Consider the following 13,050-nt stretch of genomic DNA (forward strand, 5'->3'; position numbering starts at 1 on the left):
TGACAACACCATCGTAAATCTTCTCTACACTCTTCCCAGGTTAACAACATATTTCCGAAAGCAAGATATCCAAAACTGAACTCAGTACGTTGAATGCCTCAGCAATGTCTTGTACAACTGTAGCATGACAAATGTTCTAGACTCAATACCCTTATTGATGAAGGCCAATGGACCGAATGCCTTCTTGACAACCCTATCTACCTGTGATGCCACTTTAAAGGAACTAAGTAGCTGCACTCCTAGATCCGTCTGCTTAACAATACTCCCAGGGCCCTGCTAGAAAGCAGATCAATGAATGATTCTGGAGATCACTAACTGAGCAGTGAAAAAATCAGCAGGCCAACAACCTGTGTAGTGAATGATTTCACAGAACAGTTAACATGATTTAGATATTGTTAATCATTCGATCAACAATATCATCCAGATCAGTAAATCATTCAACAGACCACCAAAATGACCAGAAAAATTCATGACTAATGATCATGCCAATTATTGAGTGGTTAGATCGATTATAAGCTCATCAATAATAATGATGTTTTACGATTCAGCAGATTAATTCATTATTGAGATAAATAAAATCACACTACAAACCATTTGCTGTATTATTTCAACAGAACACCAGTCATTGCAGACCCCTCGGACTACCTTTAATCGGACTTTATCTCGCACTAAATATTATTCCCTTTATCATCTATTTGTACACTGTAGATGACTCAATTGCAATCATGTATTACCTTTCTGCTGACTGGTTAGCAGGCAGAAAAAGCTTTTCACTGTACAATAAAAGGTGAGGAACGATAATACATGGGACAATCCGGATGTAGGCGACGGCTGCAACAGTTCTTTATAACCAGCTGCAGTGAACAATTGGAAAATAGCCCCAAAACCTGCCGATTCTTGAATATGGACTCAGTGGGCTGTTTCCATACATGCTGTACTTGATCTGGGATTGTATTTATGTATGGCAATAATCTTACTGAACTATATGCAAAGAAAACTATTTTACTGTGTCTTGATACATGTGATATGTGGCATAGGTCATGAGGCCAGATCAATAATGAATACACTGATTGAATGGCGGAGTAGACTTGTTGGGGCGAATGGCTTCATTCTACTATTCCTTATGACCTTATGACACTGGCATAAGGTGAACTCACCAGATGGGCATTATTTCTAGAGACAAACAAGAGGATCTGGCATCATCCCCACAGGTTCCTCTCTCCCTTCCCCTTTGGACTCCAGGGTTTACAAGGAGTAGGTCTGTGGGATCGAAAATTGGTTGGTTAATTGGTCCAATGACCCGTGATTGGACTTGGCTGTGACCCGGGGAGGAATGGTCCTTACAGAGAATGTGTCCACATTTGCGGATGACACAACCCTGATTGGACTGATCCAGGATGGGGAGGAATCTGCCTACAGACGGGAAGTGACACAGCTGGCGTCCTGGTGCCATCGCAACAACCTGGAGCTCAATGCTCTTAAGTCAGTGGGACTAATTGTAGACTTTTGAAGAGCTCCCCCTCCCCTCACTCACCATCAACAACACCACAGTCACATCTGTGGAGTCATTTAAGTTCCTTGGTACCATCATCTCCAGGGACCTTAAATGGGGGGGCCATCATCGACTCCACAGTCAAAAAGGTTGTTGGCTACAACCTTACAGTCAAAAAGGTTGTTGGCTACAACCTTCCCCCCCATTGTGTACACTGCAAGGGCCAGGAAGCGAGCGGGCAAGATCATCTCTGACCCCTCTCATCCTGGCCACAAACTCTTTGAAGCACTTCCCTCTGGAAGGCGACTCCGCACTGTCAAAGCAGCCACAGCCAGACATAAAAATAGCTTTTTTTCCCACAAGTGGTAGTTCTACTCAAGAACCAAAGTCTGTAGTTTCTTTTTTGCTCTGGTTTATTTTCACCCACGTGTTTAGACCGTAATGTTGTATCCTTATTGTTTTGATGTGTTTATGCTGTATTCTTAATTGTTAACTGTATGTTTGTGTTGTCATTTGTGAGCGGAGCACCAAGGCACATTCCTTGAATATACACATACTTGGCCAATAAACTTATTCATTCATTCATTCAGATAATAAAGAACCATTGGACCTTTGAACTCTGCCCCAACTCACTGGACAGCCAAGACATGCAATTGATTGGCATCGCAAAGCTGCTAATAACAAGTGCGGCTGCAGGCCAAAATACCAGGGTGTGAGCACGCAGTAGATCAATTGAGAACCGTGCAGCTGATTTTAAACTAGTCAGTCTCTGGTATCTTTCACTGGATTGATTGCTCTTCTTTGAAATGTGGCAGTGAAATGATTATTGGTCCGTTGCGCCTTTCACTGATCAATCAAGTTAGCTATGAAACCAATTAACCAATTGATCAATTAATCAGTCATTTAATTGTTTTAGAGCTGAACTGATTCAATGTTTTGAATTGTTCTCTGATATGGTTACTCATGGACAGAATCATTCAAGATTGGCAATATTGTTCTGATGAATCATTCACTAATATGGCTAATGGTCATTTGATTCATTCCTAAAGCTAAATTACAATCAGTAGGTTTTAAACAGACCAATAATCATACAGTGAATGATTCGGCATGACAATGATTAGATTATTGATTAAAGTCTGAAGTAAGTCGCAAGGATGATTTAAAAATAATTGGTACCTTGAATTATTTTCAATAGGAAACAAATCAGAGCAATGAACCATTCTATGTGGGTACACATAATCATAGTCATAACAAAGTACAGCTTCAGGCCAGGTTGCTCAACCCACCACATCCATATCTCAAGATAATGAGCAGAACAGTAGAAAAGGGAAGAATGAATCAACAGGCCAATAATTATTTAATTGATTGTCTCAACAATTGACTACACCAATAACCTATTCATAGCATGATTCAACACATCATCGATGCAACCAAATGTCCAATCATTTAATTAGCCAATAATTCAACAGAGTAATAATCATATTAGTTAATGAGGTTTACTGTGATCAACAAATACATCAGCAAACTAATATTCATTTGGTTTGCTGATACAATAGTGCAGGAACAGTAAATTAAAAGCAAAGAATAACCCCGATGCTTGACATCTAAAATAAAGACAAAAAATGAAAGAAATAGGGTGGTACTGTGGAGAGCTGCTGCTATATAGCGCCGGACACCCGGGTTTGATCCTGACTACGGGTACTCCGAGTATGTATGTTCTCCCTGTAGGTTTTCTCTGGGTGCTCTGGTTACTACCCATACTCCAAAGACGTACAAGTTTGTGGGTTAATTGGCTTCTGTACATTGTAAATTGTCCTAGTGTGTAAGATATTGCTAGTGTATGGGGCATTCACAGGCTGAAGGGCCTGTTTACATGCTGGATCTCTAAAGTCTGGAGTAAAGTCTAATTCCCACTTAGGTATATCTGTCCCATGCTAGAAACGCCAGCCCCACTACTGAGAAACCAGATTCTTGGATGGACTACCAACACCATTATAAAAAAAGGCAACCCCACACTGTATTTGTAAGGCCAAAAGTCTAAAGTCAGCAGTTCAGGCGACATCTGTGGAGAGAGAAACGGTTAATGTTTTAAATGTGAGATCTTTATCACAACTGATCTGCTAAGTGTATTTTCTGTTTTCATTACAATAGATCTGCAAGTCAGATTGTGAACAATTCCAAGGATTAATTTCTCATAGCAATAAATGGTTCAAACAAGCAATAAAGTTCAATGTTGCAAGAACAAGGCTCATCATCCAATAGTCAACCTTGAGCAGATCAATAATTAATTCAACAATGGATTGAGACCAATAATCAGATTAACTGCAGATTAACTATTAACAGGTCAATAAATAGTTAACAAACAATTAATCAGATTGATTAATGGTTTGATAGACAAGAACCTGATTAATTAATAATCTATTAATCAGATCAATTAACAATACACTGCATGTTAATAAATTAACCACAATGAATGAGAAAACCTAATAATCAGATCGATGGCTGAATGGTCAGGTCAGCAAATAATCAATACATCAGACCAATAATCAGATCAATGAATGTTACAAGAGATCAATAATCTGATCAGTGTATGATTTGAGAAACCACTAATTGGATGAGTAAATGATTCAACAGACCAATAGCGAGGTTAACAAATTATTCCAGAAACTAATAACAACAAAGGAACTGAGAACATAGTACAACATGGGACAGCACAGGAACAGGCTCTTTGGCCCAACACAACCACGCCAACCACAATGCCAATTTAACTCAGTCCATCTGCCCGCATGGTTTATCCCTCCATTCCCCGTATGTGCGCCTGTGTAAATACCTCACAAGTGTTGCTCTAAATGATACAACAGACCTTTAACCAGGTCAATGAATTATTCCACAGACCAATAATCATTGCAATGACTGAATAAATGTTGCGGTGAATTAATGCAGATTAATGGAAGCTTGAGCAAACTGATAATCTTTGTTAGTAAATATTCAATATACCAAGAATTAGGCCACAGATAATTTAGGAGGTGGGTGGTAATCATCCACTAATAAGATGATATAATTGTCAATATTTACCTGGGTAGATATATCTGGGTTTTGAACACAAGCAAATGGATGTTTGAACTGTGCTGTAGTTTTCCTTTGCACTCCAACACTGAATCTCCCAGAAAACGTGGTGTGGGTGCACAAACCTGGTCCCTGTGCGAGTTAACAAACAACCTGCCGAAGCAACTCAATGGATCAGGCAGATCTGTGAAAGGAAATGGACAATCGATCTTTCAGGTCGGGACCCTTCTTCTGGATTGAAACAGTAGTGGGGAGATAGCCAGTGCAAAGAGGTGAGGGGAAGGACAGGGAAAAGAGCTAGCAAGTGATAGATGAATCCAGGTGAGGAGGGTTTGCTTGCAGCTGAGGTCAGATAGGAGAGGGAAGGGTGGAGATAGTGACAGAGGCTACTAAAAGCACACCAAGTGCTGGAGTAACTCAGCGTGTCAGGCAGCATCTCTGAAGAACATGGATAGGTGACGTTTCAGGTCGTGACCCTCCTTCACCCTTCTTCTCGACCTGAAACGTCATCTATCCATGTTCTCCAGTGTTGCTGCTTAACCTGCTGACTTACTCCAGCACTTGGTGTCGTTTTGTGTATTAACCAACATCTGCAGTTCTTTGTTTCTGCATAGTGACAGTGGCTGGGAGGTGATAGGTGTGACCAATAAAGGGCTGAAGCTGATAGGATTTGATAGGATAGGAAAGGAAAGGAACGTGAAATATGGAATCAAACATGGAACCAAATATGGGAGTTAAGGTGAGAACAGTGGGGGGGAGGGGACCCGGTGGAGAGGGGGACCCAGTGGGGGGGGGGACCCAGGTGGGGGAACCCAGCGGGGGAGGGGAACCCAGCGGGGGGGGGGCAGCGGGGGGTGGGGGGAGACCCAGCTGGGGGGGAGGGGACCCAACGGGATGATAGACAATTGGAGTGGATGGGGGGTGGGGGAAGAAATGAGGTGATGGAGGACTTGGGGTGCACAGCCCCCATACTTGGGGTATCTAATGAGAATAGGGATGACTGGAGGAGTTGAAAAGCAAATGATTAACACCACAATATTCCAGAATAGGATATAGAAGAAGTCTGAAGAAGGATCCCGACCCGACCCCTCCCCCGCTGGGTTCCCCCACCTGGGTCCCCCCCCCCCACTGGGTCCCCCCCCCTCCACTGGGTCCTTTTTATAGAAGGAGCTGTTTGCTTCACTGCATCACTGTTCCCTGCCCCACTTCGGGTCAGAGGCAGTACTGGCCTGGACACCAATCATGGAAGGAGAACAGCTACTCTGAAGTGAAAATATAGTCAAAGTGATGCTGCTCAACTTGCTTTGACCCTCTGACAGATAGTTTGTTGCTCAGGATTCCAGCATCTGCAGCCTTTTGCTTTTCCAAAGTAAGACCTGAAACAACATAATACGACATCTGCAAGTCTGTGGTCCAGAGATGCTGCCTGACCCGCTGAGTTACTCCAGCACTTTGCATCTATCTTTGGTTATAAGCAGCATCTGCAGTTCTTTGGTTCTACAAGGAACAACCAATCTCTGTTTTAAAAATCCCAAATGACTTGGCCTCCACTGTTGTCTGTGGCAATGAATTCCACAGATTCACCACTCTCAGCTAAAGAAATCCCGCCGCATCTCCATTCTAAGATACGTCCTTTTCCACTGAGCGACCAACAACGAAGTGGCAAAGTGTGCAGCGGTAGAGTTCTGCTGACAGCAGCAGCGACCCGGGTTCCATCCTGACTTGGGCTACTTGTCTGTATGGAGTTTGTACATTCTCCCCATGACATCCGTGGGTTTTCTCCGAGATCTCCAGTTTCTTCCCACACTCCAAAGACATACTGGTTTGTAGGCTAATTGACTTAGTAAAATTGTAAATTGTTCCTAGTGTGTGTGTCGGATAGTGTTAATTTGCGGAGATTGCTGATCAGCGGGACTCGATGGGCCTGTATCTCTAAACTAAACTAAATGAATATAAATACACAACACAACAATAACTTTTGAAAGTTAAAATGCAGTCCCAATAATTATTGCCTCAAATGTGCTGTCCAGACTCTGATACAGTCAGATAGCTGCTGAGAAGCTATTCAAGGTAGGTGCACTTTACTGGAGTTTGTCCTCTACTTAAAACTGTCCAAACAGTCATGGCCTGTACTACCCACCCAGAGTGAATTCAGACATTGTGTGCAGTTGCACAAAGGTTTGCATTAGAAGTGCAGTTTCAGCCCCCTTGGGCTTGTATTTGCAGTTTCAGCCCCCTTGGGCTTGTATTTGAGGGAATTACAGGGTTGAGGAGGATTGTATAGCTGTGGCTGCCAGCCACGCCACAGCCATGCTTCAGGGAGCTAGCCAAAACTTGTCGTAAACTCAAGCGTGTCTCTGATTCATCTGCACAATGCTCTTATTCTTGAACACAAGCCTGCTGCAAACAATTGTTTCAGAGACATGAGCCACATAATGAAGCCTGGTCATGGAAGCAACCTGCTCTTTAGCTCTGGGCAATGAATAACACAGGCATATGTTAATAAGATGACCGCCTCCGAATCCAGGTTCACAAGGGTTTGGCATCTTCCACATCACAATGTGATCCAATGCCTCTTGACTTCACCCACCCCGCATCCCTCTTTCAAAGCCAAGTTGACATATTGCATTTGGATAGCAATAGCCCAATGGCATGAAGATGAACCTCTTCCCATCTCCCCATTGAACCTCTTCCCATGAATCTCTTCCCATCTCCCCATTGTCCCTCCCTTATCTGGTTCCACTTATCAGCCACCAGCCTCTGTCTCTCCCTTCCTCCTTCTCGTACCTGCTTCCAATTTTCTTCCCTTTTCCAAATCCACTTGTCACCCACCAGTCTCTTGTCCTTAAGGTCCTCCCTCCCACTTCCCCACCTTCCCCACTGTGCTCCAACTGCCCAACATTCCTGCTCACTTGGTTCTACCGACCACTTGTCAGCCCCTGTCTCACCCCTTCCCCTCACCTCCATATGCAGGCAACCTTGCCTCTGCACTCTCAGTCCCGATCCTGAGCCGTGACCCGTAACATTGACCATCCCTTTGGTCCACTTGACCAGAAGAGTTCTTCCATCAGATTCCAGCAACGGCAGTCTCTTGTGCCCCCACTTGACTTGCCTTTGGCTGCCTGCCTCTCATAGGTTCTGCGTGGTAACTGGCGTATTGTACAGGAGACAGAGAGACAGCAGACCGTAGCACCTCATCATCAGGCTCCCGCCCATCCTTGTCCACCGGATTCTATTATCGAGATGCGTCGTAGCAGGGTTTGGGAAACCTCCACCCAAGACCACAAGAAATTGCAGAGAATTGTGGATGCAGGCCAGACCATCACACAAACCAACCTCCCTTCCACTGACTCCATCTACACTTCACGCTGCCTCTGAAAGGCCACCAGCATAATCAAGGATGAATTTTACCACAGACACTCCCTCTTCTCCCCTCTCCCAAAAGGCAAGTGGCAAAGAAGTTTGAAAACACACCCCTTCAGATTCAGGGCAGTTTCTTCCCAGATGTTATCAAGCAACTGAACCATCCTATCACTAACTAGAGAGTGGTCCTGACCTCTCAATTACCTCATTCAAGACCTATGGACTATCTTTAATCAGACATTACTGGACTTTAGCTTAATAACTGATTGTTATTCCCTTTTCCCTGTATCTGTACATTGTGGACGGCTTGATTGTAGTCATTGATAATCTTTTTGCTGATTGGATAGCAGGCGACAAAAAACTTTTCACTTTGGTACTACTACAGCAGATACTATGAATATACTACTACAGCAGATACTATGAATATACTACTACAGCAGATACTATGAATATACTATGAATATGCGAAACGTCACCCATTTCTTCTCTCCTGAGATGCTGCCTGACCTGCTGAGTTATTCCAGCACTTTGTGAATAAATCACTTTGGTACGTGTGACAATAAACTAAACTAATACAGTGAGGTAGGGTGGCACTGGCTCGGGCGACCTGCCTCACCTCCAATGTGTTCACTCCTACTACAATCTGGCCTTGTCGATCTTCCAGGTGTACAGGACACCCTTCCATCACCTCTCCTCGGCCACTTCAAGGCCCATTGCAACTCCATCGGCAGCCTCCTCGAGGCACACAATAAAATGTCCACCTGTTTCGGGGAGAAAAGTAAAGTTAAGCATGAATGTGGCTTTTCAATCTTCAGGCGATCACATGAAGAGGCATGCTGGCTTTACACTGTCTTATCCGACGCTGTAGCAGCAAGCATCATCTCATCACTCACCTCTTCACAGTCCAAAGTCTGACTGCCCACCAGGCTCTGCTACTGATAGCAGCCGGCCAGCGCTCTTCTCAAACTCTTAACACGCGGGGCCTCGAGGCTTGCTAGTCCTCTCTCTGGAGGGGTGCACCATCTTTCTCTAAACACAAACGGAAAATAATGCCGTCAGTTTCTGCCCAAGCGGGGTGGACAGGGGACGGGATGGGAGTGTGTTGGTTGCATCAACGACAGGGAATGATCCACTACTGATGACCCCCTACAGATGCAAAGCCACAGCTCTGTAGTCTGTTGCCGAGGTTAATATTGCGCCTATCTCTGATGGTAACTGAACCTGACTGAACAACTGTCCCAAGAAGTGTTAATGCACAAAGGGACTTTAGGTGCAAGTCCAAGCCTTCCTGAGAGTGGTGAGACAAGTGCAGTAGGGAAGTGAAGAAGGCATTCGGTAAGCTTGCATCAAGGGCTGAGACATTGAAAATAAGAGTCGGGACGTCACGTTGCAGTTGTGCTGAACATTGATTAGACCGCACGTGGAGTACCATGATCAGTTCTGGTCACCACATCACAGGAATTACGTGGTAACGTGACGAAAGAGTGTAGAAAAGATTCACAACGATGTTGCTTGGAATGGAGGGCTGTAGGTATAAGGACAGATTGGATAGGCTGGGTTTATTAACATTGGAACATAGGAGGGCTAGGGACAACTTTGTAGATGGTTTAGAAATTTATGACGGGCATCGATAGGATACATAGTCTATTCCTTCCTCTAGCTTCACAATTCACAATTCTTCAATCCTTCTGTCTCGCACCTTTGTTCTTTTCATCTCTGGTGTTAGTCCAACCCTCCTCACTTGTATACACCTATTACTTGCCAGGTTTTATCCTGCCCTTCCTCTCTTTCAGCTTTCTTCCACCCATCCTACCTCCTCACCACAATCAGTCTGAAGTAGAACCCTGACTCCAAACGTCACCTCATCACGTTCTCCATTGATGCTGCCTGACCCGCCGAGTTACTCCAGCATTCTGATTTTTTTTTAAGATAGTCTAAAGGCTGTTTTCTCCAGGGTAAGTGAGTCTAAAATTAGAGAGCAAGTTTAAGGTGTGAGGAGATAAATTTAAAGGAGATATGAAGGTATGGGTTTTTCGCACAAGAGGCCGGTGAATATCTGAAACGAGTTGTCAGAGGGGGTGATGGAGGCACATACAACTATAACATTTAGAAGGTGTTTGACAGTTACTTAGATAGGAGTTGCATACCGACATATAGACTAATGTGGGCCACTGAACTTTGCATAGACAGACTTTATGGTCAGAATAGACCGTGCAAGCGAAAAGATCCATTTCTGTTCTGTACGATGTTATGATTAGAAATGGATTTTGCAGAAGGTTGTGACTGAAGGACCATCCCTACAAACCCAACAGAACAAATTATTAAATGCAATAACCAAGTTGGTTTATTCCTCCCAGGTTATGTTTTTGGTTTATTGAAAGGTACAGCATGGAAACAGGCCATGCAGCCCAGCAAGTCTGCACCAACCATCAATGTTACTCACTCTACGTAGTGCATTGGCATTCATATCGCCCTAAGGCCAATCGCTGGTCGACGAAGGGAAGGCAATGGCTGGAGGCCCTGCAGCAGCCTGAGGCTTGCTTTAATCACTCTTAACAATGAGAGTGGACTGCTCCTGGAAAATGGTGCTAAACATGGCTCCTCTTTCAAGCGGGCTCAGTACACTTTTTCTGTACACACGCTAATCGGGTGTGGTATGGTGATACTCTACTGGCTTCTGCGTAAGAAAAACATTTCACTGTGCGTTTGCACTTTGCACGTGTGACAATAAACCACCACTGAACTCTTTTTGCTTCAACCTCACAGAACCATGCGTACGGGGTCTTCCTTCCCATGAACTGTGACTGTGGCAGCTTTGACAAACAGATCTGATCCACATTTCACTGCAAGTGAATGGCATATCAAAGACAGGTGTCTTTAAGTGCCTTTCGTACACCTTATGTACAAACCCACACTTCCAGCTGGTGTACAGTAGCCAAAAGTCACCATTGTGATTTTATTGTCTAAATTTGAATTGCTTTTCCAGAGAAAAGGGGAAGGAAGCAACAATTTTCAAAAATGTTTGCAAAGTGTGTGGACGCCAACTAACCTCCAATCATGAATAAAGCAGTGGGATCAGTGGGGCTACCACAAAATAACATCAGCTTCCACCTTGAGGAGAGATTAACATCCTGCAGTGCCCTGGGTGGGAATGGAGGAGGTTGCAATTGGACAAAGATATTGGCTGCTTTGTGGATAATTTTTCTAGAAGTAAAAGTATAACTTATAGCACATATAAAGAGTTGCTGAATACTAGAACTAATTCAAGGTACAATTGACTAACCATCAAATAAATATATCAATAGATCACACTATAGTTCAACAACCAGAGTAATGCATCATTGAACAGGGTAAAGATTTATTCAACAAGCCAATAATTGCATTATAGAAAAATTGAAAAAATAGAAAGATTCAGCAAGCCAATAATCAGATCAAAGAAAAACACAACAGGCAAGGTGCAGTAACTAGACCAATGATTTAATTTAATGGCAAATGAGTCAGTCTGGACATTGAACGATGATTCTCTGCCTAATAGACCAGCAAATGAATTAATAGATGAACAATCAAGTCAATGAATCAGTTCAAAGCACCTACGATGAACCATGGACCGATCAAAGAATGAATGAGTCAAAAGAACATGTTGCTGTACAGCCCAATAATCAGAGCACCTTTAGCAAACTAGTAATAAAAATAGGAATGAATGAACTGATGTAATTCATAAATTGTACCAATTAATAATTTAATATCTCAATCATCTCATCAATGGCTCATTCAAAGCCCAATAATCCAATTGATCAGTTTAGCAAAGATAATGAGCAAATCAACAGAAAAATGATTGACACAGCGAATTACTCAACAGCCCAATACTCTGGAGAATGATTCTACAGAACAACTGTTCAATTAATGAATGATGCACAGCAAATTATTGGAACAATGATTGATGCAAGAAATGTAGTGAGCAATTGTTATTTCAGACTCGAGTGATTCGATAAACCAAAAATCAAAAATCAAATAATTGATGGGCAAAACAGAGACCAACTTAAAAGAGGAAAAACATAACAACACCAGAAAATATGAGTAGAGTAGGCTACTCGTCCCATCAATCCTGCCCCACTGTTTAATATTGTCATGGCTGATTTAGCCCAGGCCTCAACTCCACTTCTGTGGCAGGTCCACGGGCCCTCAATCTTAAAAAAAAATCCTACCTCCACTTTAAACACTTCTAATAATCTAAGCTCCACAACTCTTTGGGGTAGAGAATTCCAGAGATTAACTACCCTCTGTGAGAAAAAAATTCTGTGCACCTTGGTGGTAAATGGCTGGCCCTTATCTTAAAACCATTCAAGATTGTGGAAACATCTTAACACCTAACCTGCAAAGCTTCTTTTGGTCTTGCATGTTTCAATAAGATGACCTCTCATTTTCTGAACTCCAAACAATAGAGACCCAAACTGTTTGGCCTCTTCTTTAGACAATCCTTTCTGCCCAGGAATTAGCCCGGGGAATCTTGTTTGGACTGCTCCAATTGTTTCATGGGCAAAAAACCTGTGCAATTATGTGCAATTACCTAATCAATTAAATAATCAATGGGTCAGCAAACATATTGGTGAGAAGCGAGAAATAGTCTGACCAAAGAATTGTTCAGTGAATTAATAGATTAATAAACACAGCTACAAATAATCTGATATTGAACAAGAAAGTAAATTAATAAACTAATCAATAATAATCATTAATAGTCAATAAATAATCTGATCAAAGCATTAGTCAACAGCTCAAGAATGTGTTCCAATAAATGATTCAGATATGAACTGGAACAATGAAATTCTACACTAAACAAATCCTGAATGTTTAAAAAAACTTGACCCATGAATTACTCAATAGATCAATAAACCGATCGGTGATGAGTCAATGGATACATGCTATGAAAGGTAGTGACCCAAAATACCTAAATATAAACCAGTGAGTTATTCACAGAGCGGTGAATAGAGTAACAGACAAAGGAACAATCAATTACTAATCAGATCAATGAACATTTGAATAGATCAGTGATCTGATTTAAGGACACTTGAACAGATGAGTAATCAGGGATATGAATGTTTAAAAAGGACAGGTTGGCGAAACCAGTTGGC

At 42.7% G+C, this 13,050-nt stretch overlaps 1 protein-coding gene across 3 annotated transcripts in view; it reads right to left on the minus strand.

Moving 5' to 3' along the window:
- LOC144597819 (pre-B-cell leukemia transcription factor 1-like) overlaps positions 1 to 13,050 on the minus strand; it is a 252,279-nt gene that overhangs the window by 105,445 nt on the left and 133,784 nt on the right. The window contains exons 1-2 of one of the 3 annotated variants that reach the window (XM_078407442.1): positions 8,815 to 8,944; positions 8,538 to 8,682 (exon numbers count right to left, since the gene is read on the minus strand). The exons of the other annotated variants lie outside the window; for them this stretch is intronic. Coding sequence (XP_078263568.1) covers positions 8,538 to 8,646 — 109 coding nt within the window. The 5' untranslated portion in view covers positions 8,647 to 8,682; positions 8,815 to 8,944. Of the gene's footprint in view, positions 1 to 8,537; positions 8,683 to 8,814; positions 8,945 to 13,050 lie in introns of those variants that run through there. 3 annotated transcript variants of the gene reach the window in all.

Source organism: Rhinoraja longicauda, chromosome 11 (assembly GCF_053455715.1).
Source record: "Rhinoraja longicauda isolate Sanriku21f chromosome 11, sRhiLon1.1, whole genome shotgun sequence".
NCBI lineage: Eukaryota > Metazoa > Chordata > Chondrichthyes > Rajiformes > Arhynchobatidae > Rhinoraja > Rhinoraja longicauda.